Source organism: Eriocheir sinensis, chromosome 19, assembly GCF_024679095.1.
Source record: "Eriocheir sinensis breed Jianghai 21 chromosome 19, ASM2467909v1, whole genome shotgun sequence".
Classification (NCBI taxonomy): Eukaryota; Metazoa; Arthropoda; class Malacostraca; order Decapoda; family Varunidae; genus Eriocheir; species Eriocheir sinensis.
The window spans coordinates 13,020,178-13,043,214 of NC_066527.1; the positions used below are offsets into that span (position 1 = coordinate 13,020,178).

Below are 23,037 nucleotides of genomic sequence, written 5' to 3' on the forward strand. Positions count from 1 at the left end.
TACATGCCAAAGCAACGCGAAACTCGTGGCGGTAATGCACAAAAGTCGTGATGGTAAGAATTTAGTATTAAGCGCTAAACTCGAGGATCGCGAAACTCGAGGGGGTACTGTACATTGCATAAAATAATGGTGCAATACATAAAATCATAGAGGGAAAAACTAAACATAATATTCCATCCCCAAGGCAGAGTATATCTGGAAAAACCTGGCAAGTGTAAATAAGGAAAAATAAATGCTTTTGTATATATAAAAGAAAAAAAATTATCAAGCTTAAAATGATTAAATAAAGGTATATTACACAGCCACTAAGCATAACAGAACAGAACAGAATATTCCATCCACAGCAATACTCCTGGCAAAGCTGTAATGTTTGAAAGACAAGCAAATAAATGCTTTCACATAAACAAGAAATAATAATAATAATCTGCATCAAATAAACAGACAATTGTAAATATGAATGAATCAACATGATGATGAAAAGAAAGTAATGAGGAAGATTTGTTTGCTATCTTTGCCACAGGAAGAAGATGAAGGAGGAGGAGGAAAAGGATGATGGTGATGAGATGCCATGAATGATGATGATAACTAGTAATAATACTGATGATGATAATGATTATGCTGACAATGATGACAATAATAATAATAATAATAATAATAATTTCAATGATAATATGGTGATGATGATGATAATGATGGCCGCTGCCTTGCCTACAGCTGTTCCTCCAGCAGTCGTGGTACAGCTGTACCTTACAAGCACAACACACTGATAGAGCTGAGCCACTATACATACAGGGCATAGCTATGGGATTGGGGGGCCAGGGGCATGGCTCTTTGAGGGCTCCCATCCAGGAGTGGGGAGGACAGTTTGAAAATATCTCACATGTTCCCTCTGGAGGGAGGCCCTGAGGCTGGAGGCTCTAGCATCAGAGTAACTTGAAGGGCCCTCCCAACCTTCAATATATTTGTCAAAGCAGCTGGAGGTTCCATCCAGTGGGGACTTGTGAGGTATTTTCACACTGCCCTTCCTACTCCCCTCCTCAGCTATGCCACTGTACACATGCACAACCTGCAGCAGCAGCAAACTGCCATCACTGCCTCGCCTCCACAGACCTAAACGGGAGCTCCACGTTGCTGTTGAGGGCTCGGCTCTGCCTGACGCCTTCCTCCAGACAGCCGTGCCTCAGGAGCGTTGTGCAAAAGATTGGTTTGTTGGAAAAGCTAAACACACTTTTGGAGCGGTTGGGGACAGGCCGAGCATCAACCTGGAGCTCCACGAAGGTGAGAGGCACTGGGAAGGTGACCCCCGGAGCAACACGCCTCGTGAGCTGTGTGTTGGCTGGAAGGTGTTGGGTTAGTGTGTGTTGGGGAACTAATGATAACGGCCATATTCAAAGCTCTTCCTTACTAGGGAAACTCAGACATTGCCAACTCAAAAAACAACAGCATATTCTAAACACTGCTGAACTCCACATATCCTCTTCAATAATGGACAACTGATATTGTTTTAAGTGATCTCAAGAGAACGGCCTTGGAAGGGAAAGCTAGCAATATGACTGTTATCTTTAATTATAATCTAACAACATGCTTTCCTGCTGTTGTTAGTCCCTGGTTTGCCTCTGTCTGGGGAAAGATATTTAGTAAGGACAAAACACATTCTCAACTGTTGATATTAAAGTCTGGATATTCAATGAAGACACAATGGCAGCCTGCTCTTCACCTCCTAGTTCTCATCTTTTATTCTTTGATCTAAAAAGTGCTCTTCAGCTGATATTTAGTCCCTTTCCATTCTTATTTAGTCTCTGGTCAGGTTCTGTCTGTGGAAGGAGAATAGGTAAGGACAAAGAGTAGCGGCTCAGTCCTCACCTCCCAGTCTGAGGGCAGAGTTTTCGAGCCGCACGTCCACCGGGCAGTGCAGGAGGTTGGTGAGCTGCAGAGCCGAGCGCACCGTCACCAGCTTACGTGCTGAGCCGTCCAACGTGACTGCCATTATCACTCGCGCGTTGGGCAACTCGCTGGTCTGAGGGGATACGAAGAGGTTCACAGCTTGTACAAGCCTTCATCATTACATTAGTACTTATCTCAGGAAAGCTATACTGAGGCTTAAAAAAATAACTATCGTCAAAATGAAGAATGTTTATGAATCATCTTTTTGACATAGAATCAGTTTCCAATTCTTCTCAGTTCTGGCATTTTTCTACACATTCTTTTCTTGCCTGCCAGATTTACCTCTTCTATTTTTTTTACAGCAAAATAAGCCGCAAAAAGGTTAAAAAAAAAAAAAAAGTCTGATAAGAGAAAAAGCCTGCTAAAACAAAAAAGCCCACTAATACTTATCAATATTTAGCAAGTCTATTAATTCATTTTAGTGTCAATCTCCAAGTGATACCATGTCCCTTGCTCTTGCTCTCATACAGTCTCTTCACATGCCTCATTTATTCTCATCACATGTCCAACCCATCTCACAGCACCACACTTCATCCACTCAACCACTCCACAGTCCCCTCCCTTTGCTGTTACACCCACACCAAAACACACCATCTCACAGCACCACACATCACCCATTCAACCACTCCACAGTCCCCTCCCTTTGCTGTTACACCCACACCAAAACAAACCATCTCAGAGCACCACACATCACCCACTCAACCACTCCACAGTCCCCCTCCCTTTGCTGTTACACCCACACCAAAACACACCATCTCACAGCACCACACTTCACCCATTCAACCACTCCACAGTCCCCTCCCTTTGCTGTTACACCCACACCAAAACACACCATCTCAGAGCACCACACTTCACCCATTCAACCACTCCACAGTCCCCTCCCTTTGCTGTTACACCCACACCAAAACACACCATCTCAGAGCACCACACTTCACCCACTCAACCACTCCACAGTCCCCTCCCTTTGCTGTTACACCCACACCAAAACAACCCATCTCAGAGCACCACACTTCACCCACTCAACCAATCCACAGTCCCCTCCCTTTGCTGTTACACCCACACCAAAACAACCCATCTCAGAGCACCACACTTCACCCACTCAACCACTCCACAGTCCCCTCCCTTTGCTGTTACACCCACACCAAAACAACCCATCTCAGAGCACCACACTTCACCCACTCAACCACTCCACAGTCCCCTCACTTTGCTGTTACACCCACACCAAAACAAACCATCTCAGAGCACCACACTTCACCCACTCAACCACTCCACAGTCCCCTCACTTTGCTGTTACACCCACACCAAAACACACCATCTCAGAGCACCACACTTCACCCATTCAACCACTCCACAGTCCCCTCCCTTTGCTGTTACACCCACACCAAAACACACCATCTCAGAGCACCACACATCACCCATTCAACCACTCCAAAGTCCCCCTCCCTTTTGCTGTAACATCATCATCATCATCATCATCATCATCGTTTAACGTCCATTTATTCCCAATGGTGGGGTTGGACGGGATATGAGCCTCCTCCACTGTTGCCGGTCCATAGCCATTTCTTCCGTGATGTTCAGCCTCCTCATATCTTCCTCCACCACCACACCAAAACACACCATCTCAGAGCACCACACTTCACCCACTCAACCACTTCACAATCCACTTCCTTTGCTATCACACCCACACCCAAACTACTTGTACACATCCTCATTACTTTCTTGATCCAATCTCGACACACCACAGGCTCACCCAGACCCTAACAACATAAGTCAAGGAGTAAACAACTGTAGGAGGACTGTGGGGCATTATCTGTGTTGGCAGTCCTCCTTTTGCTATTATACCCATACAAAAACCCTCACACACATTCTCATTACTTTCTCAATCCAATCTTCACACCACAGGCTTACATAGACCCTAAAAAACAGGTCAAGGAGTACATAACAAAGAAAATGCTGTGGCGTCACCTGTGTCGGGGGTGTCTGTGAGTCCGGTGTGGCGAGCCTGAAGAACACTCCAACCTTGTCCACGGTGACGGGCCCAACCTCCTGCCAGCCCTCCACGCGTACCAAAAGCTGGTGCACCTTCAGCTCGTGGGTGTCGCGGTGCCGTTGCTTCCCTCGCCCTTCGAAGGAGAATGGAATGGTGCTGCCCGCTGTCACCTTCACCCACTCCCTCTCCGGGGCGTCAGCGTGGCCAGGACTCTCTAGATCCATCATGCTGAGGGGAAAGGAGGTAAAAATATGAGTGCTAATGACCAGCCATGATCTACTGAGTGCCAGGCTATGTGAGTGAGGGGGCCTCTCTGTCTACTTTTAACCCGATACCAGTGACAGGCCAAATTTGTGGCTTTACCGTGTACCAGCGACGGGCCAAATTTTTGCCATGGTATAAACCCCCCCAAACAGATAATGCATAAACTGATCACAAATGCGTTGATACATATTAAGAAATGGTTTGCATGAGGGATGATTTTTTCTCATTTTTCTCGGTAGGGGCCTTTAAGAAACATGATCCCTGCACCTACCGGGTTAAGCTATGGCACACAGCTATATTGCTCATCTTGTCTGTGGGAAAAGCAGAGAAAAACATAACCCTTTTTATATAATTTTTTATGGCACAACAGGCAGTTCGAGTGAAGAAATAAAAAAAACTGCAACATAATACTCCTCCAAGAAAACGGCATTATCTTCATCCATTAATAGTTTTAACCCGGTATCAGCGGGGATCATGTTTCTTAATGGTCCCTCCAAGCAAGAAAAATGAGAAAAATTCACCCCTCACACAAACCATTTCATAATATATATCAAAGCATTTGTGATCAGATTATGTATCATTTATTTTGGGGGGTTTATATCATAGCACAATTTTGGCCTGTCGCTGCTACACTGTAAAGCCACAAATTTGGCCCGTCGCTGCTACCGGGTTAATCTTCTATTGCACAGCAGCAGACCAAGTGAAAAAACAAAAAAAAATGGAGCATATTATTCCTCCCCTCAAAACAGCATTATTTTTCACCCACTACTAGTCCACTGAATGACAAAATACTCTTCCCAACATCTTCCACTTCTGTCTGATGTCTGTACTCCATCCTGCTTCGGCACATGCACTAATCTCATCTCTCCACCTGGTCCTCTGTCTGCCCTGGCCTCTACAATCAATAGGCTGCCACTGTGAATATAGAAGATGCTCCTTATGTGGGTAATGGTAATTCGGGATAGAGGCGCCTTTAATCCTGTAGTGGGCAACATTAACCCTGTGGTGTTAGCAATTTGTCCCTCGGTGCCTCCCAGTGCCCCTAAGGCCAGTTCACAACCGTTCCTAATCGCATCCGCCCGTACACGTTCATCATCATCATCATCGTTTAACGTCCATTTATTCCCTGTGGTGGGGTTGGACGGGATATGAGCCTCCTCCACTGTTGCCGGTCCATAGCCATTTCTTCCGTGATGTTCAGCCTCCTCATGTCTTCCTCCACCACCTTTCTTCACGTCTTCCTTGGCCTTCCAAGTGGTCTTCTGCCCTCTACCTCAAAGTTCAGTGCACGTACACGTTCGTACTCTGTTACTTTCCATAGAATATACGGACTTTAGTTTATTCAGAGTTTGTCTATCCCACCATTGCAAGTGCAAACGACGACCTAAACACCATAGTCATCACACACTTACTTGTCGGGGGTGGTAGTCAGGGTTGCAAAGGAGAGGTCGCAGCCCGTGTCGTTCTTGAGTGCGAAGGGGACGAAGGGAGAGCGTCGGCGGTAACCCTGAGGACTGACCAGTGCCGCCTTGAAGCTGTTGCTGCCGCCACCGCTGCCACTGCCCTCACCCTCCTCCCCTTGCCTCTGGGGGGAAGTGGCGCACGACTCTAACTCAAGTCTGGGGGAGGAACAAAGGATTGGGGTGAGTGATGAAAAGTGAAAGAAGGAAGAAGAGGAAGAGGATGAAAATAAGGATGAAGTCAGATAAAGAAGAGGAGGAAGACAGTGGAAGAAGAGGAGAAGGAGAAGGAGGAGGAGGAGGGAGAGGAGGAAGAAGCTCATGGTAATTGTTTCAGAAAGCCTTGGTATATTAGGCAAGCACACACACACACACACACACACACAAACTCACACACACACACACACACACACACAAACTCACACACACACACACACACACACACACACACACACACACACCTGTCCCTGTGATAGTAGTCGTGCGTCCAGGTGTTCTTGACGGTGTGGCAGAGGTCGAGGAGGGCGCTGGTCAGGTTCATGTTGATGGACTCCTCGGTGGTGATGGCGAGGTATAGCCGCTCCCCACTCAGGTCCCTCGACAGCCCCTTGTTCCACTCGGCCTGACACCTACAAGAGAGAGGGAAAAGATATATCAACATGCAGGATTTTTAATTTATCTATTTATTTTTTTTAAAGCAAGGGAGGCAAAACACAAAAACAGTAACAAAAAAGCCTGCTAGACGATGCTCCAACAAAGGAAAACGAATGAGAGGCCAAAAGATGCTCTCCTCTAGAAAGTGTTCAAGTTATCGGCAGGAGGAAATACAGGAAATTATTGAGATGGAAACTCTTCTGCCGTGGCCATCCCCTGGTGGGAGCTCCTAGGCACAGGCGTCAAGATGAATGAAAAGGAAATACAGACGAAGAATGGCTGTTCCAGAGTTTACCAGCGAAAGGGATAAAAGAATGAACATGCTGGTTAACTTTTGCACAAGGGATTTGGATAGATTAGGAAAGACCAAGAGTAGAAAGTCATGTGCAGCGGGGTAAAGAAAGGCACATTACATAAACATCAACTGTAAAAAAACTAAAGGGAATATTCCATCCAGAGAAATACACTTTGAAAAGCTGGAATGTTTTAAAGAGAAATAAATAAATGCTTTCATATAAACAAAACATACACAGGGAGAAGCACGAGGACCAACATTCTCAAACCTTTGGGGGCCTACACACCCACATTTGGTAAGTCTTTCATAGAGGTTGTTGTGGGTAGTTTTATGAGCCTAAGGATACATTGACAAGGCTTCTGCACTATAAATGTGAAAAGCACTCATGAGACCCAGACTAATCTCCTTTGTGGTCTTGGGAAATAGTTGTTGTGAGCGCCAAAAGTGTCTAGAGAATGTGGACTGACGAGGAACAGACTTAAAGTGATGCCATGATGAAGCTGCTATTATATCCCCAATTTGTGATGACCAGTTAACTTTCCTTTCTTAACCTGGTAGCAGCGACGGGCCAAATTTGTGGCTTTACCGTGTAGCAGCGACGGGCCAAATTTATGCCATGATATAAACCCCCCAAAATAGATGATGCATAAACTGATCACAAATGCTTTGATATGTATTATGGAATGGTTTGTGTGAGTGATGATTTCTACTCATTATTCTCGCTTAGAAGGACCATTAAAAAACATGATCCCCGCTGCTACCGGGTTAAGCTTCGTCTTGAAACACATCTACTCCATCCACCATTCAGTGCCCAACAGGTAAAAGATGATGGAGGTGAAAGTTGTCCTGCCTCTACGCTACACTGTTTCCAGATCATAAACTCCTTCCACTGCAGCACATTACTTTTGGTCACTGCTAGAAAGCCTACTTCTTACAACATCCTTCACTCTAATGTTACATGTGCTGAAATCATTACTATATTCCGCATGATTCATTTTCAGAAGCTTATTATAACACTGAGCTACATTATTTTGTCACTACTGAAAGGACTGATTAACTATTTGCTCTTGCATTAAATATATATATATATATATATATATATATATATATATATATATATATATATATATATATATATATATATATATATATATATATATATATATATAAAATCATTGATTATGTATTTTGGTGATTTTTTTTTTTGGGGGGTTTTTTGCCTGTCGCTGCTGGTCGTTGCTAAACTGCCGCACGGTTCTGGGCCAAATTTTAAATATCTTGGAAAATAAACAATTATTGAAATTTTTGACAACAACAATTATGCTGTGAAGGAATACTCACTGCCAGGGCTCCAGGAAGGGCTCCCAGCCAGACAGTGCTCTGTTGTAGTAGTCCACAGAGAGGGAACAGCTGGAAGACCCCTTGCCCAGCCAGTCCTGAGGGTGGAACAACATCAACACTATGCCAACATCAAAACTAATGCCTATAGAACCAACAACACTTGCAAATTTGGCTAAAAAGATAAACTAAAGACCTAAAAAACAGAATACCGATAAGCACCTGACTCATGGGTAGAAAATCTGTACAGAAACAATTGGTATTTCCAAAATTTAGCAGAGAAGGACATGCAAGAACACAAGGGGACTGTAAGAGTTCAGCTGGCTTACACACAGTAACTCCTAAGGCATCTAAAGGAGCATAATGTGAAGTACTCAAGCAATGCTCATCAGGGTAGGTTGCTGGCCCACCAATGCCCAATACTAACTCAAGCTCCACAGAGTAAAGAATAATGCACCATACGTACTTGTAAAAAGCCTAATCACATGCAGAGGTAAACCCCCATAAGGTTATTATACATTTGACCGAAGAATAAACTGAACCCTTCAAGGAAAGAGTATCCATGTGAATGTCAACTCAATACACCATTTGTTAAAAATATTATCAACAAAATTTCACAGTGGGATGTCTCAAGGGCAGAGAGACATACAGAGGAGAAGTGTCTTATGTTTGGCAGTGATACAGGAACTGAGTCAAAGAGCAGCACCAGCTCATGATGTCGGCACTGGCACTCAATGGAAAACATATTACACACAACTACACAACTATCCCAGGGGTCAGGGGAAACATATCATACCCAACTACACAACTATCCCAGGGGTCAAAGGTAAACATATCATACCCAACTACACAACTATCCAAGGGGTCAGGGGTAAACATATCATACCTATCCAAGGGGTCAGGGGAAGCAACTTTTCAACCATAATGCCAAACTAACCAATACTTTCACATGAGTACAAATGGCAAGTGACCCAACACTCTCCCATTCCATCATGCCTTCTCTCCCCCTGCCGCTTCCCTCCCAGGTGATGATGAGCTCACCTGCTTGAGGCTCAGGTGGGAGAGGGACACCTCCAGCAGCGGCACATCACAGTCTCCACAGTCGTCGATCACACACAGGTTCACGCCGCCTGTCTTGATCTGCGGGGAAAGAAAGATGTTGATGGGAAAGTGAGACAGGAAAGAGAGGAAAAATCGAGAAAAGAGAGGAAAGTGAGACAACAGAGAAAGAGGAAAGAGAGAAAATGAGAGAAAAGTGAGAAGAGAGAGAAAAGAGAGAGAAAAGAGAGAGGAAAGAGAGAGGAAAGAGAGAGGAAAAGAGAGAGGAAAGAGAGAGGAAAAGAGCGAGGAAAGAGAGAGGATAGAAAGGAGAGAGGAAAGAGGAAAGAGAGATAAGGAGAGGCAAGGGAGAGGGAAAGAAAGAGGGAAGCTTATCTCTCAAAAAAACAGTATTATGCCTATAAATGTAATGAAGGTGTTAAATGCATACATAAATCTAAGAAAACATACAATAAACAGAGTCTATAAACAGAGGTTATAAAGAGCTTGATTCAGGCCTGTAGAAGGTCAATACCACTTCATTCAGTGGAGAGAGAGAGAGAGAGAGAGAAGATCCATCGCAGAGATCAGTCTCAGGCACTCAGTCTCAGCCTCCCTCGTGTGAGAAAAAAGTTACTGGCACCACATGGGTGCTCAGTGTCGCAGTCTGACCGAGCAGAGCAGGTACGTGCATTTCACATGACTGGCTGGTACGGTACTGCCCTAGTACTGTACTTACCGATACTACTACCAGTGGTACCGTTGCCTACCGTTGTATAGTTGAAATGTGTGGGCAGTGTGGGTGTGGTGTTGTTTGCCTGTGGCTAGGCTAGTTGAAGATAGCGCTGGGTGTGGGTGGGTGTGAGTTGAGAGAGTGGAGGTGAGACATCTAAGATGGGCTCTATAAAATATCACGTGTAAATGAAAAATTTTTATGGATTTTTTGGACTTTGGACCCTAAAAATATATAACGTAAAAACAAACGCGTAAATTGAGAGTTACCTGTACCTCAAGAAGAGAGAAAACATACAATAAACACAGGCTATACAGAGCTTGATTTGGCCTGTAGAGTAAGTCAATACCTCAATGGCGTGGAAGTTGATGGCCTTGTCCTGGGTGGTGTTAGTGGTGGGCAGTGTCGGGGCGGGCAGCGGGTGGGCGTGGTGGGTTAGCCAGAGAGCCGCGTCGTCCAGTCTGCCGCCACACTCCTCTAACGCATGCCGGCAGTCCACCTCCTGGAAGCCCAGCGCCGAGAGCTTCTCCACTTGGGCTAGGAGGAAAGACCACATTCAATATCTGCACCTAAAGACTTTAATTCCACTGCAGTTTTAATTCCTTTGTTACTGTTTATCACTAATTTCATGTTGGGAGGAAAGATCACAGTTATACTTTCACCTGTTGACTAATGCCACTCGTGTTATCTCCCTAGTTAACTTTTATTGCTATTTTCATGCTAGGAGGAAAGAACAAATTAATACCTTCACCTAATGGCTCTAATTCCACTGCAGTTTTAATTCCCTTGTTACTGTTTATCACTTAATTTCATGCTGGGAGGAAAGATCACAGTTATACCTTCACCTGTTGACTAATGCCACTCGTGTTATCTCCCTAGTTAACTTTTATTGCTATTTTCATGCTTAGAGGAAAGAACAAATTTATACCTTCCACTGCAGTATTAATTCCCTGGCTATCTTATATCACTCTTTTCACGCTAACTCTACTTTTGGGCCACATTTATACCTTCAGCTAATGACTCCAATGCCACTAGTGTTAATTCCCTCGCCACCTTTTATCACTATTTTCATGCTAACTCCACCTTTCTTTCTTTTTTTTTCTTTTTTTTAAAGTAGAGGGCAAAAAAAATAATAATGAAAAAAAATAGCCTGCTACTCACTGCTCCTACAAAGAGTCAAGAGGAGTGGCCGAAAGATAGGTCAATTTTGGGAGGAGAGGTGTCCTGATACCCTCACCTTGAACTTGCTGACTCAATGCCTTCACCCCTCCTGTACTCTCATTGCACACAACTTTTCTTTCTTCTTCATTCATTCAAAAAATTAACTTTTAATTTTTGCATAACTAGTTTCTTCTTTCATTCATTCATTCATCACTGGTAATCTAATCTCCTACATCTGTCATCTTTCTTCCCTCTTCTTAAGACTCTTAACCTTTCAAGAGAAGAGTATCAGGACACCTCACCAACCTAAACTGATGTTCCTCTCCTTCATAGCAGCAGTGTTTTGTGGGCTTCTATGAGGAAAGGGAGACCACAAGTAAAATAAATCAATAGAGTGGATGAGTAATGAAGAGAGTTGACAGGTGAAGTATTGAGTGGAGAAAAAGTGCCAGAACAGGAAATAATTGAAGACTTCTGCTGTGGAGGAACAAGGCATTGGATATAAATAGAGATGTAGAAGAAATGCCTTAGAGAACCTCTGTGCTTACCTTGGAAGTTTGCAGGCTGGGTCTTGTCCTTGGGTGAGGTGGGCTTCCTAGAGGCCTCCCTCTGCTTGGACACAGACTCAAGCATCTGCTGGAACATCTTCATGTCGTGGTAACTCAGGCGGATGTTCAGTTGGTGGAGCCAAACCTAAAGGAAGGTGGAGGATTACTCTCTCTCTAACTATTATAACTCTCTCTCTTCTTTTTTCTTTCTTTCTTTTTACATCTTACATACTGCAATTTAATATAAATATGTCGATGAGTGGGCAACGGCCCGCCGCTGAGGGAATGTCAGGGCCACCCTAGTGGCTGGTCGGGTCACACCACACGCTCCGCTCCCTACACTCTCTCTCTCTCTCTCTCTCTCTCTCTCTCTCTCTCTCTTAATATTTCAACATATCAATTAATAAATAATCAAATCACTTTCTGCTTGACTGTACAAGATCCCCTGTCAGGCTTAGTACACTGGAGCCCAAGGTTCACATCATGCTCACCTCCACTGTGTGCTGCACCGCCATGCTCATGTTGGAGATGTCCACCAGCTGGCTGTGGGAGAGGCGGTCGTTCACCTCAATGTTGACAGTCACTGGGTCAATGATGGAGAGTGCCGTGTCCTCCTCCAGGCCCAGGATGCATGAGTACAGCTCACACTGGTTCAGGTTGCATGAGAGGGGCCGCTCCTGGTGCTGCGGCCGGTAGCTGATCACGGCTGTGCTCTGTGGAAGATGATTGTTCAATGCCACGATAAATTCAACAACAAGGTAACTTTTTTTTCACAATACCTCCAGCCCTAAATTTTGACATTTCCTCTTGGCAACTCTCATTTTCGATGTGGGACCGACATGTGGGCATTTTTAAAAATATATATCATTGTAGAAACTTTGGCCTGTTTCCTTGTACTACAAAGAAGAAAAAAAGCTAAAAAATGTGATAGAACCAGATAATTCATTCCATTTATAGCTGAGTTTCTCTTAAATACTTTACAGTATAAAAGGCAAAACTCTTAAAACAAACCTCTGCATGTACAAGGTTAAGTAAGGCAGCTCTACACTTGTGACCAGACAGAGTGGCCTCCAAAACAATCCCACAAACCTTGAGAATAACAGCGTTGGTGTCCCACAAGGCAGTGTTCTCCACCACCACCAGCTCTGAATCCGTGATGTTCAGCTTCAGCTCAAAGGGCGTCTTGGCTTGCTCCTGCATGATGGTGTGCTTGGTCATCACGCCCGTCGACTCCACCATGGGGTTGAGGCGCGGCAGGTTGGCAAGGCGGGTGCTCTTGCCCCTCTGCGACGGAGGCGTGGGGGAGTGTGGGCGCGGGGAGCGTGACTCAGGGGTGGTGGCCATGGGGGAGTGGAGGAGAGGTGTGTGGATAGGGGAGAGCAGTCCTGGGGTGATCATGCTGCTGGCTGGGGCTGACTCCTCACTGGGGGCTTCTTCACCGGCCTTATCTGTAACATGACATCATACCTCAGCAAGAAATCGCTAACCAAGTAACTAACTAACAGGGAGCTTACTCTAGGGGGCTAATTAATTAACTAACTAATGGGGAGCTAACTCAAGGGGGCTAATTAATTAACTAACTAATGGGGAGCTTACTCTACGGGGCTAACTAATTAACTAACTAATGGGGAGCTTACTCTACGGGGTGTGTCGCTTCGCTCACTTGCTGTCTCCACCCCTGATGGTCACCCTGGGCAAGCCTCCACAGCTAGCTTTCCCATTCTAAGCTTCTATAAGGACTGATCAACTTGCCCCAGTCATGAGGTACGTGGGCATCCTCTTGATCTCAGCGGAAAAATCACATACCCAGCCAAATTTATAAGATACTTTTATAAGTCTTCCTCTACAGCTACTACAAGGAATGCAATCCTGTGTGCATTCATCCATTTATCTATCTATAGCTCTGATACTGCTCCCTCCCTCCTTGCTCATTTTGCTAAAGAAGGTTTACTAAATTTCTTTAACAGTTTGCTACAGGAATGGAACTGCCCTCTAACACATTATTCTTCCCAGCACAAAGAGAGTGTGCGATCACCTGTGAGGAAGGGGTTGTCCGGTGTGGTGTAGATGAAGTCCAGCACCTCCATCCACCAGGAGAGGATGCCCATCAGACGCATGTTGTTCAGCAGGATGGTGAACCGCGTCACATTCTTGGTTGACCTGCCAGGAATAAACATATCACTGCTTAACAAAATTTCTGTAATGCAACAACATGCGACAACACTCACTTCCTTCACACTAAAACAGAGTCTTTCCCTTTATTACAGTCTAGGACCAAATGTGTTTTTTTTTCTTTTTTATGTGTGTGTGTGTGTGCATGTGTGTGTGTGTCTGTGTGTGTGTTGTGTAAGTGTACTGTGCCTGCAGCAAGCTTCAATCCACACTGTCCTTGCAAAACCAGTCTATCTGTACATTCACCTACACACAACGGCATTTTGGTCCCCTGCGTTGCCATACCTGTAATGTATTTCTGCCTGCAGCTGACTGTTGTTCTTGGCACTCTTGAGAGGCGTTGGCTGCAGGATGTTCGTGAAAATGTTTGACCGCTTGTTTACTGGAAAACCTGGGGAAGGAAGACAATTATAAAGACTCCATTACTTCCAGTAGTAAGAGTAGCAATGTCACTCTATATATCAAGATGTTTGACCTATTGAAAGCCTGATGGAAGGTAAGTGGCTGAAGACTGAGACTGAGAAAACACCTCATGTTCAGTAAAGAATTATTAATAAAAGTTATACATTAATTCATCCACAAAAGTCCGTGGTCATGCTTAACTGAACCCTAACCTTTTAGCTTACATTCAAATCTTATGCCACCGGGCAGAAAAAGGATATCACTATAAAATATGGAACATGCTAATACTCATCTGACTCATTCCTTAAACATCCTTATCTTGTTATACTTTACTGCAAACCCCAAACTTGCCTTCAAATCTTGTGTCGCTGATGAGAATTTCCTGAGAGACAAGATCGACATCTTTAGACTCATCAGAGAAGCTCTCGAAGGTGAGTCTGGAGCGGATGAAGTTGACGCAGGCGAGGGGACAGCTGCCCTCGTCCTCCCCGGCCTCTGTCCTGCCCTTCTCCAGGTGGTCAAGCTCCAGGGTCACGTTGTCCAGGCTGAGGGTGATGGAGAAGGTGGTCCAGACATCGCCTGTTGGCCAGACCTGGAGAGGAGGAGAACTAGTGTAAGAACAGCTCTGAATACGGTTAGGTTAGGTTAGGTTAGGTTAGAATTCCTTCATCATTCTACTATGGAAAGCTTGAGGATGGTCCAGATGTCAGCTGTTGGTCAAGCCTGATGAGGGGGAGAAATAGTGTAGGAACAGCTCTTAATATGGTTAGGATAGCTTCAGTTAGGTTTTTATTTTAAAATCCCTGCATCACTCTACTATAGAAAGCTTAAGGATAGCCAAAACATCAGCTGTTGGGGGGCTAAATGAGGGGGGGAAATAGTGTAGTAACAGTTCTGAATATGGGTATGTTAGGCTAGGTTAGGTTGCTATGTTAGAATCCCTTTATCATTCTACTACAGAAAGCTTGAGGATAGCCAAAATATCAGCTGTTGGGGGGCCAAATGAGGGGGGGAAATAGTGGAGTAACAGTTCTGAATATGGGTATGTTAGGCTAGGTTAGGTTGCTATGTTAGAATCTGTTTATCATTCTACAATGGAGAGCTTGAGGATAGCCAAAATATCAGCTGTTGGGGGGCCAAATGAGGGGGGGAAATAGTGTAGTAACAGTTCTGAATATGGGTATGTTAGGCTAGGTTAGGTTGCTATGTTAGAATCTGTTTATCATTCTACTATGAAAAAGCTTGAGGATAGCCAAGACATCAGCTGTTGGGCCGAATGAGGGAGAGAAATAGTGTAGCAACAGTCTTGAATATGGTTAGGTTAGGTTGTAATGTTAGAATCCCTCAATCATCCTACAATGGGAGGCTTGAGGTTGGCTATGACATCAGCTGTTGGCCAGACTTGAGAGGGGGAGAACTAGTGTGTAGGAAGAGCTCTGAATGCCTCTGTGATACTGCTCTAAAAACTGTGCAGAATCCCTTCGTCGTTCTACTATGGGAAGCCTGAGAATGGCCAGGACGTCAGCTTTTGGCCAGACTTGGTGGGGGGGATGGCAAGACAATGTGATGGGAAAGGTGACTGTGTGTGGTTATGATTGCATGAGAGAAAGTTGTGAATGACAGTTGAGTTTGGCGAGCAGTGATTGTGTGAAGAAAAAGCTTGTGTGTTTGGTTGATGGTTGGCTGTGGTTGGTGAGGTGTTTGGTGAGCAATGACTGTGTGAAAAAAAGGCTTGTGTGTTTGGTTGATGGTTGGCTGTGGTTGGTGAGGTGTTTGGTGAGCAATGACTGTGTGAAGAAAAGGCTTGTGTGTTTGGTTGATGGTTGGCTGTGGTTGGTGAGCATTGACTGTGTGAAAAAAGGCTTGTGTGTTTGGTTGATGGTTGGCTGTGGTTAGTGAGGTGTTTGGTGAGCATTGACTGTGAAAAAAGGCTTGTGTGTTTGGTTGATGGTTGGCTGTGGTTGGTGAGGTGTTTGGTGAGCAATGACTGTGTGAAGAAAAAGCTTGTGTGTTTGGTTGATGGTTGGCTGTGGTTGGTGAGGTGTTTGGTGAGCAATGACTGTGTGAAGAAAAAGCTTGTGTGTTTGGTTGATGGTTGGCTGTGGTTGGTGAGGTGTTTGGTGAGCAGTGACTGTGTGAAAAAAAGGCTTGTGTGTTTGGTTGATGGTTGGCTGTGGTTGGTGAGGTGTTTGGTGAGCAATGACTGTGTGAAGAAAAAGCTTGTGTGTTTGGTTGATGGTTGGCTGTGGTTGGTGAGGTGTTTGGTGAGCAATGACTGTGTGAAGAAAGGCTTGTGTGTTTGGTTGATGGTTGGCTGTGGTTGGTGAGGTGTTTGGTGAGCAATGACTGTGTGAAAAAAGGCTTGTGTGTTTGGTTGATGGTTGGCTGTGGTTGGTGAGGTGTTTGGTGAGCAGTGACTGTGTGAAAAAAAGGCTTGTGTGTTTGGTTGATGGTTGGCTGTGGTTGGTGAGGTGTTTGGTGGGCAGTGACTGTGTGAAGAAAGGCTTGTGTGTTTGGTTGATGGGTTGTTTGCAGATAATAAGTGGTTGTTATGTGAAGGAAAGGCTTGTTCATATAGCTGTTTGGTTGGTTGTGACTGGTAAGATGTTTGGTGAGTGGTGACTGAAGGAAAAGCTTGTCTTTGGCTGGTGGGTTATTTCTGAATGGCGAGTGGTTACTAGGCAAAGAAAAAGCTTGTGTTTGGTTGGTTGCTTGATTGGTGAGGTGTTTGGTGAGTGTGTGGCAATGTATACACCCCAGACATCCAAAATTTCCGCTAATCCGACACCTATGAATCCCTGTGTTAGTTGGTTACGAGGGGTTTTATGTATTATTATTTTTTTTTTTGCATCAGAGGACACAGCTCAAGGGCAACAAAAAGGGTACACACACACACACACACACACACACACACACACACACACACACAAAATAAAAAAAAGCCCACTACTCACTGCTCCTATGAAAGATAAAAGTAAAGAGTAGCCAAAAGAGAGGTCAATTTTGGGTGGAGAACTGTTCAGAATTTACTCTTATTCAGCATCTCTGAATCCTCTTGGTTGCTGATTACTATGGTTTATACTGTATGTGTATCCGGTAGTCACATTCGATATATATACTCTCCTCCTGAATTTGACCTTGCTTTTGGCCACCTCTTCCGATTCTTTTATGGGAGCAGCGATTAGCGGGCTTTTTTTTATTATTGTTTTTTTTGTGCCCTTGAGCTGCCTCCTTTGTTGTAAAAAAAATAATAAAAAAAATAAATAAATAAATAAATAAGTAAATAAATAAATAAATAAATAAATAAATAAATAAAAAACCCTCACCTGCTGTGGCTGTGCATGGTAGAGGTACGCAGGTGGTGGCACTGGCGGCAGCGGTTCCCCGAGGTTGAACATGAGGAGGCCGCGGATCAGCTTGTAGTCGGCAGTGTCAATGGTGCTGTGGACCTTGCTGAGGGTGCCGTGGACGCTGATGTCCGGCACTGGGGAGCACAAGGGGGAGAAAATGAGTAACCTAACCTCAATCACCCGACCCAAACCAGCCTTAACATGTATCCTAGGAGTTGGTTGATTTTGGCATAGATAGAGCTTTTCTACTACTACTACTAATACTACTACAACTACTAGTACTACTTCTATTATTATTACTATTACTACTACTACTACTACTTCTATTATTATTACTATTACTACTACTACTACTACTACTGCTACTTCTATTACTAACTTTCTAATGGTTTAAATTTAGTCCTCAATCAAACAAAGCTTAAGGGGTACTATTACAATTACTACTACTACTACTACTACTACTATTACTACTACTGCTACTACTACTACTACTACTACTATTGCTACTATTACTATTGCTACTTGTACTATTACTACTAACTTTCCAAGAGCTTAAAGTTATACCTTAACTTTTAAACAAGCAATCTTCACTCAAGTATATATGGCAATTCTGAAGATACAAATGACAGACAGACACCAACTGACCTGCATGGCTGATGGCTGTGTCCAGGTTCCTCTCCAGCTGCAGCGTCAGGGCACACTTGTCATGGAGCAGTGACGAGCCGACCCTCTTCACCAGGTATGACCCAAACACCCATGCCACGTCCTCCTCCACTGAACTGCTCTTGCGCGATCTCCCTCCCTCCTTCTTCAATCCAGCACTGTTCTTCCTCCTCTGTTCCCCACTGGCCACACCACTGCTCTCCCTCCCCACGTGCTTATGGTGCTGCTTTGAACGCCTTGTGGGGAGCCTCGTGCCCGTGAAGATGTCCATGTTGACCAGGTTGACAAACATTACGTCCAGGAGGCAACGATGGGGCTTAGTGGCGCCCTCCTGACTAGCATCGTCCTCGGTGCTGCCCTGGCTGGTCTGTGGATGTGGTGCTGATGGCTGTGGTGAGTCGGAGTGCCTGCTGTGGTGCCGGAGTCTTGGGCTGGTGGCCAGGGAGTAAGGACCAGCGTCAACTTCTCGAACTTGCTTGATGGTGCCCTGCGGAAGATGTGTGTGCTGGGTGAGGGTGTGTCTCAACCTACCAATTCCCTTTATCCACCAGAACCCCCACCAACCATCCTTCTATCCATCAAGCCTCTCTCTTTCCACTAGTCCATCCCCCAAGCCTTCCTCTATCTACCAGACTCCATCAACCTTCCCTCTATCTACCAGACCCATCAACCTTTATTCTATCTACCATGCCCCCAAAATCAAGCCTCCATCCCACCCACTATTTACCTCTGAGCCTGCCCAGAGGAAGGTGTTGGTGAGGGTGATGCTGCCCAGGTCGGCCACCAGGAGGTCCTCAGAGCGGCTGGACATGGGCAGGAAGATGACGGGTGAGCCGGCGCTGATGTCCAGGGAGACTCGCGACCCTCGGCTGAAGTCTGACACCTGGACACACAAACTTGTCTCACTACACGTCTGCCTTCATTCCAAGCATTTGATATTATATGTTCATTTTGTTTAGGACCATATTCTTAAATGTATCAGGCTCCCATTGCAACTATTTCCCAAGCCCACTGAGAAGATTATATGGGCTTTCATGGGTGGTTTTCCTGTTCATGGTGAGCAAGTCATGTAAAACTATCACTAGGATCATCATACAGGTGAACTGAGGTGCCAATACACTCGAGAATATGGGCTTTACACTCTTCCTAAGCTTTTTATTATATCTATTTACTATTATATTCATCTAGTTACTTATTATTATCATTATTATTATCATTATCTATATTCTTGATGCTACACACACCTTGAGGCCAGCGCTGGTTGCCCTCCACCGCGACACAATATCCCTCAGGAGGTTGAACTGCTGCACAAACTGGGTGATCTCGGAGGCGAAGCGCTGGGTGTGGAGGTACATGACGGAGGACATCTTGAGCTTCACCCGCATGTCACACACTCGCTGCATGTCGGGGTCCTCGTGGCCATACCTTTGACAACGTGGAGGAATGCAAAGGGTTAGTGGGTGCAGGGAAGGAAGGAAAGATAGTGTGTGTGTGTGTGTGTGTGTGTGTGTGTGTGTGTGTGTGTGTGTGTGTGTGTGTGTGTGTGTGTGAAGGGAATGAAAGAGTGTGTGGAGGGAGCAATGAGTGAGTGTGAAAATAAGGAAAGTTTCTATGTATGAAAGGAAGGAGAGTGTGTGTGTGTGTGGAGGGAAGCATAGTATGTGTGTGTGTGTGTGTGTGTGTGTGTGTGTGTGTGTGTGTGTATTTACCTAGTTGTAGTTTTATAGGGCCTGGGCATTATGCTCGTGTGGTCCTGTCTCCGCATCTGCATTTATCCAACTTATCTGTGTGTGTGTGTGTGTGTGTGTGTGTGTGTGTGTGGAGGGAAAGAGCGTGTGTGTGTGGAGGGAAGGAAAGAGTGCGTGCAAGGAAGGAAAGAGTGTGTGTAGAGGGAAGGTAAGGAAGACAGGGTATAAGGAGGGAAGGGAAGAGAGTGGGTGGAGGGAAGGAAAAAGAGTGTGTGTGTGTGGAGGAAAGCAAAGGGTGAGTGGATGGAGGGAAGCAAAGAGAGTATGTGTGGAGGGAAGACAAGTGCATGTGTGGAGAGAAACAAAGTGACAGTATGAGTGTGGAAGGAAGCAAAGAGTGTGTGTAGAGGGAAGCAGAGTGTGGGAGTAAGTGAAGAGAAGTAGATGATATTTTCTACACAACAGACTGATCCCCTACTTACTGGAAGAGCTGGAAGGTCATGGCCTCGGTGCCGGCAGTAATAAACTTCTCAGGGTAGAGGAGGCTGTGCGGGGAGCAGTCCACCAATGAGAGTGACCCCAGACGTCCGTTGAGGGTCAGGTTGCCGCCCGACCCCACTGAGCGCACCACCACTTGCGAGATGCTTGCCCTTGCTAGGGAACGACCTGCCTTGACCAGGGTTAGGCCGAGCGACCTCACTTGCACCTCCACTATACTGTTGACCTCCTCTGTCACTGAGGGAGGAGGGAGGAAGGTTGAGAACTTATTAATGGCAGGTGTGGCTGGGAAACTGTTGACATCATATTTATTGTGTAGATTTGTAAGATTTTGTACTAAACCGATCTGATGTCCAGGGTTATGGTGTTGCATTAGACAGATAATGGTGACCTGCTTAACACTTGTCTGATGTTCTATAATGCACCTCTTTATTAGAATGCACAGCAAAAGTCTTCATTTACAAGTTTTTTTTATAATTTTCTAACTCAAGAATTAAGATTTAATTTTTCACACTGTGATTTCTTGCCTTCAATAATTCAGAGCATGGTTTCTTGGGGGTTATGTTCTCCTAGCAACACTAATATGAATGACTGGATTTTCTGACACAGAATACAAATTGATTAACTTATGCTTTATATATGAATGTATGTATGTATATACTTGTGTCAAAGTATATTTTTTTTCTTATCTTTTTAAGCCAGATTTAGTGGGTTGGCTTTTGCATGGACACTACTTCTCCAGTGAGCTGAATTTATTTCCCAGTCAAGAAAATCACACTCTGGCAGGGGTAAGGCTTGGCTATTGCAGGAGTGTAAATGATATGGTATGTGTGTATCTAACTACTTATATCTTCACTCACGGCAGATTGAGAACAAGATATATAAAAATAAATCAGAGGAACGAGGTATGAAAAGTAAACTAAGAAGCAAACAAATCAGAAGCAAGAGACATTTAGGTTTACTTAGAGTCATGCTGAACCTAGAAGCAAGGGAGTCAGCATGAGCCAGCGTGGCGTCACTTGCCTGATGTTGTCGCTGTCTTGCCGGCGTCCACCGAAGGAGTCAGGTCCCTCGTGGTTTTGGGGGGATTGGCCTCGTCCTCGTCAGTGCTGAAGAAGTCCAGGACCATCACCCACGAGGAGATGTTGATGACTGTGTCCAGGCTGTTGAAGTCCACGTCGATGAAGCGATGGGTCTGGGGAAGAGACAGACATAAAGTAGGTAGGCTATAAGAGGCCAGATTCTTACTTCATATGAGGCTTCTAGAACCAAAGGGACATCCACGCCATATTTGTGGTTTAAAGTTATGGGTAGGGTCACACAGGTGTAACTCTCCTCCATCAAATAGTATGGGTAGCCAAGGGAAAATAGACCATCTAGACCAATGATTCTCAACTTTTTTTCTGTTGCTTCTCCCTTCAACCAGTTAACCATCTGGATTTCCCCCTTCATGTGGACAAGGAAAAAAGTAGCCAAAACACAAAATGCTCTCTCTCTCTCTCTCTCTCTCTCTCTCTCCCCCCTTGACTCAAGACAATCGTAGCATAAATGTTGATTTTCACTTCTATATACTTGAAGAAAAGTCAATAGCCGCATTCTACGAGTTCTTTTTTCGGTCAATTAATTGCTAGTAATTTATATTTCCCTCAGGTTAAATTTCCCCCCTGGAATCCTGAAATTTACGCCAGGTTGGGAAGTGCTGAATTCTAGACTCTTAGAGGGTGCACCGAGGGATCAATACAAAGTGACAAAATGATAAAAACAAAGTTGAGAAATATTAAACTTAATCATCTTGAAACTCATTTTTGGTGCTGATGCATCTTTGCTTCAACGTAGATGCCTCGTACGTGTTCAAATTTTAATCTATTAATCTATTTATATCTCAGATGCCTTGCCCTCTCACAGGAACTTCCTCAAAGGGGTGGCCACAGAAGAAGTCTCAAATATCCCTTGTTCCAACACTCATTGTGCATTCAATCCCTCATCTGACAAATCTTTCTCTAATACTCATACCTCCATTAATCCATCACACTGATGACGTGATGGTCCTCCCTGATACCATTTTTCTCAATCTAGTCATCATATACTTTTCAGTCTTCTTTGTTCTGGCACTCCTCTGCATATTCAGTCCCTTCCCTGCAAAATCTCTCTAATATACTGTATTTCCCGCCCCACAAGACACTAAAAAAAAAAAAAAAAAATAAATAAATAAATAAATAAATAAATAAATAAATAAATAAATAAATAAAAAAACAATAAATAAAAAAAAAAAATCACCCTGCATCTTATACTATTACTATTATCTTATAGGTTTTGGTAGGCCTAGGGGTTATTTTTACTGGTATGAAACCAACACCCAAAACACATCCGTTTGACACAATAGTTCCCAGATGTCCCCAGAACGAAATATACCGTATTGTGGCATGTAATATGAACTTTTTTCACTCAGAAAAAGTCGAGTCTTATACTCCGGTCCGTCTTATATGGCAGGAAAGACAGTAATACTCATCCACTCTATTGATCCATTATACTGATGTTTTTTTCTCAATTTCGCTCTCATACACCCTTCACAAAGTCATTCTCATTCATTCTTATCACATTTCCAAATTTCCAGACCATCTCACAGCACCACACTTCACCCATTCACCCACTCCACAATCTAGTCCTCTTGCTGGCACACCCATAACACACCTCCTATACACTACAAACATTTCTCACTCTGCCTTTTCACACCCTCCTTGAATTATTATGAATTTTCACACCCTCCTTGAATTATTATGAATGGCATTAAATCTGTATCACTTATTCAATGACACAATTAAAACCACAGCTGGCTCTC

At 44.4% G+C, this 23,037-nt stretch overlaps 1 protein-coding gene across 6 annotated transcripts in view; it reads right to left on the reverse strand.

Annotated features, from left to right (window-relative positions):
- Positions 1–23,037, reverse strand: part of LOC127000711 (intermembrane lipid transfer protein VPS13D-like) — a 103,127-nt gene that overhangs the window by 38,589 nt on the left and 41,501 nt on the right. For 5 of the 6 annotated variants that reach the window (XM_050864733.1, XM_050864732.1, XM_050864729.1 and 2 more), the window contains exons 35-54: positions 21,222–21,393; positions 20,183–20,435; positions 19,257–19,437; positions 18,740–18,895; positions 17,995–18,499; positions 17,326–17,483; positions 14,351–14,591; positions 13,883–13,988; positions 13,461–13,585; positions 12,515–12,873; positions 11,917–12,138; positions 11,426–11,570; positions 10,066–10,253; positions 8,987–9,085; positions 7,949–8,043; positions 6,120–6,287; positions 5,611–5,817; positions 3,910–4,162; positions 1,864–2,017; positions 1,111–1,336 (exon numbers count right to left, since the gene is read on the reverse strand). In XM_050864733.1, the coding sequence (XP_050720690.1) occupies positions 1,111–1,336; positions 1,864–2,017; positions 3,910–4,162; positions 5,611–5,817; positions 6,120–6,287; positions 7,949–8,043; positions 8,987–9,085; positions 10,066–10,253; positions 11,426–11,570; positions 11,917–12,138; positions 12,515–12,873; positions 13,461–13,585; positions 13,883–13,988; positions 14,351–14,591; positions 17,326–17,483; positions 17,995–18,499; positions 18,740–18,895; positions 19,257–19,437; positions 20,183–20,435; positions 21,222–21,393 (4,013 nt within the window). The remainder of the gene's footprint in view (positions 1–1,110; positions 1,337–1,863; positions 2,018–3,909; positions 4,163–5,610; positions 5,818–6,119; positions 6,288–7,948; positions 8,044–8,986; positions 9,086–10,065; positions 10,254–11,425; positions 11,571–11,916; positions 12,139–12,514; positions 12,874–13,460; positions 13,586–13,882; positions 13,989–14,350; positions 14,592–17,325; positions 17,484–17,994; positions 18,500–18,739; positions 18,896–19,256; positions 19,438–20,182; positions 20,436–21,221; positions 21,394–23,037) is intronic. The other variant, XM_050864731.1, reaches the window with a different exon arrangement.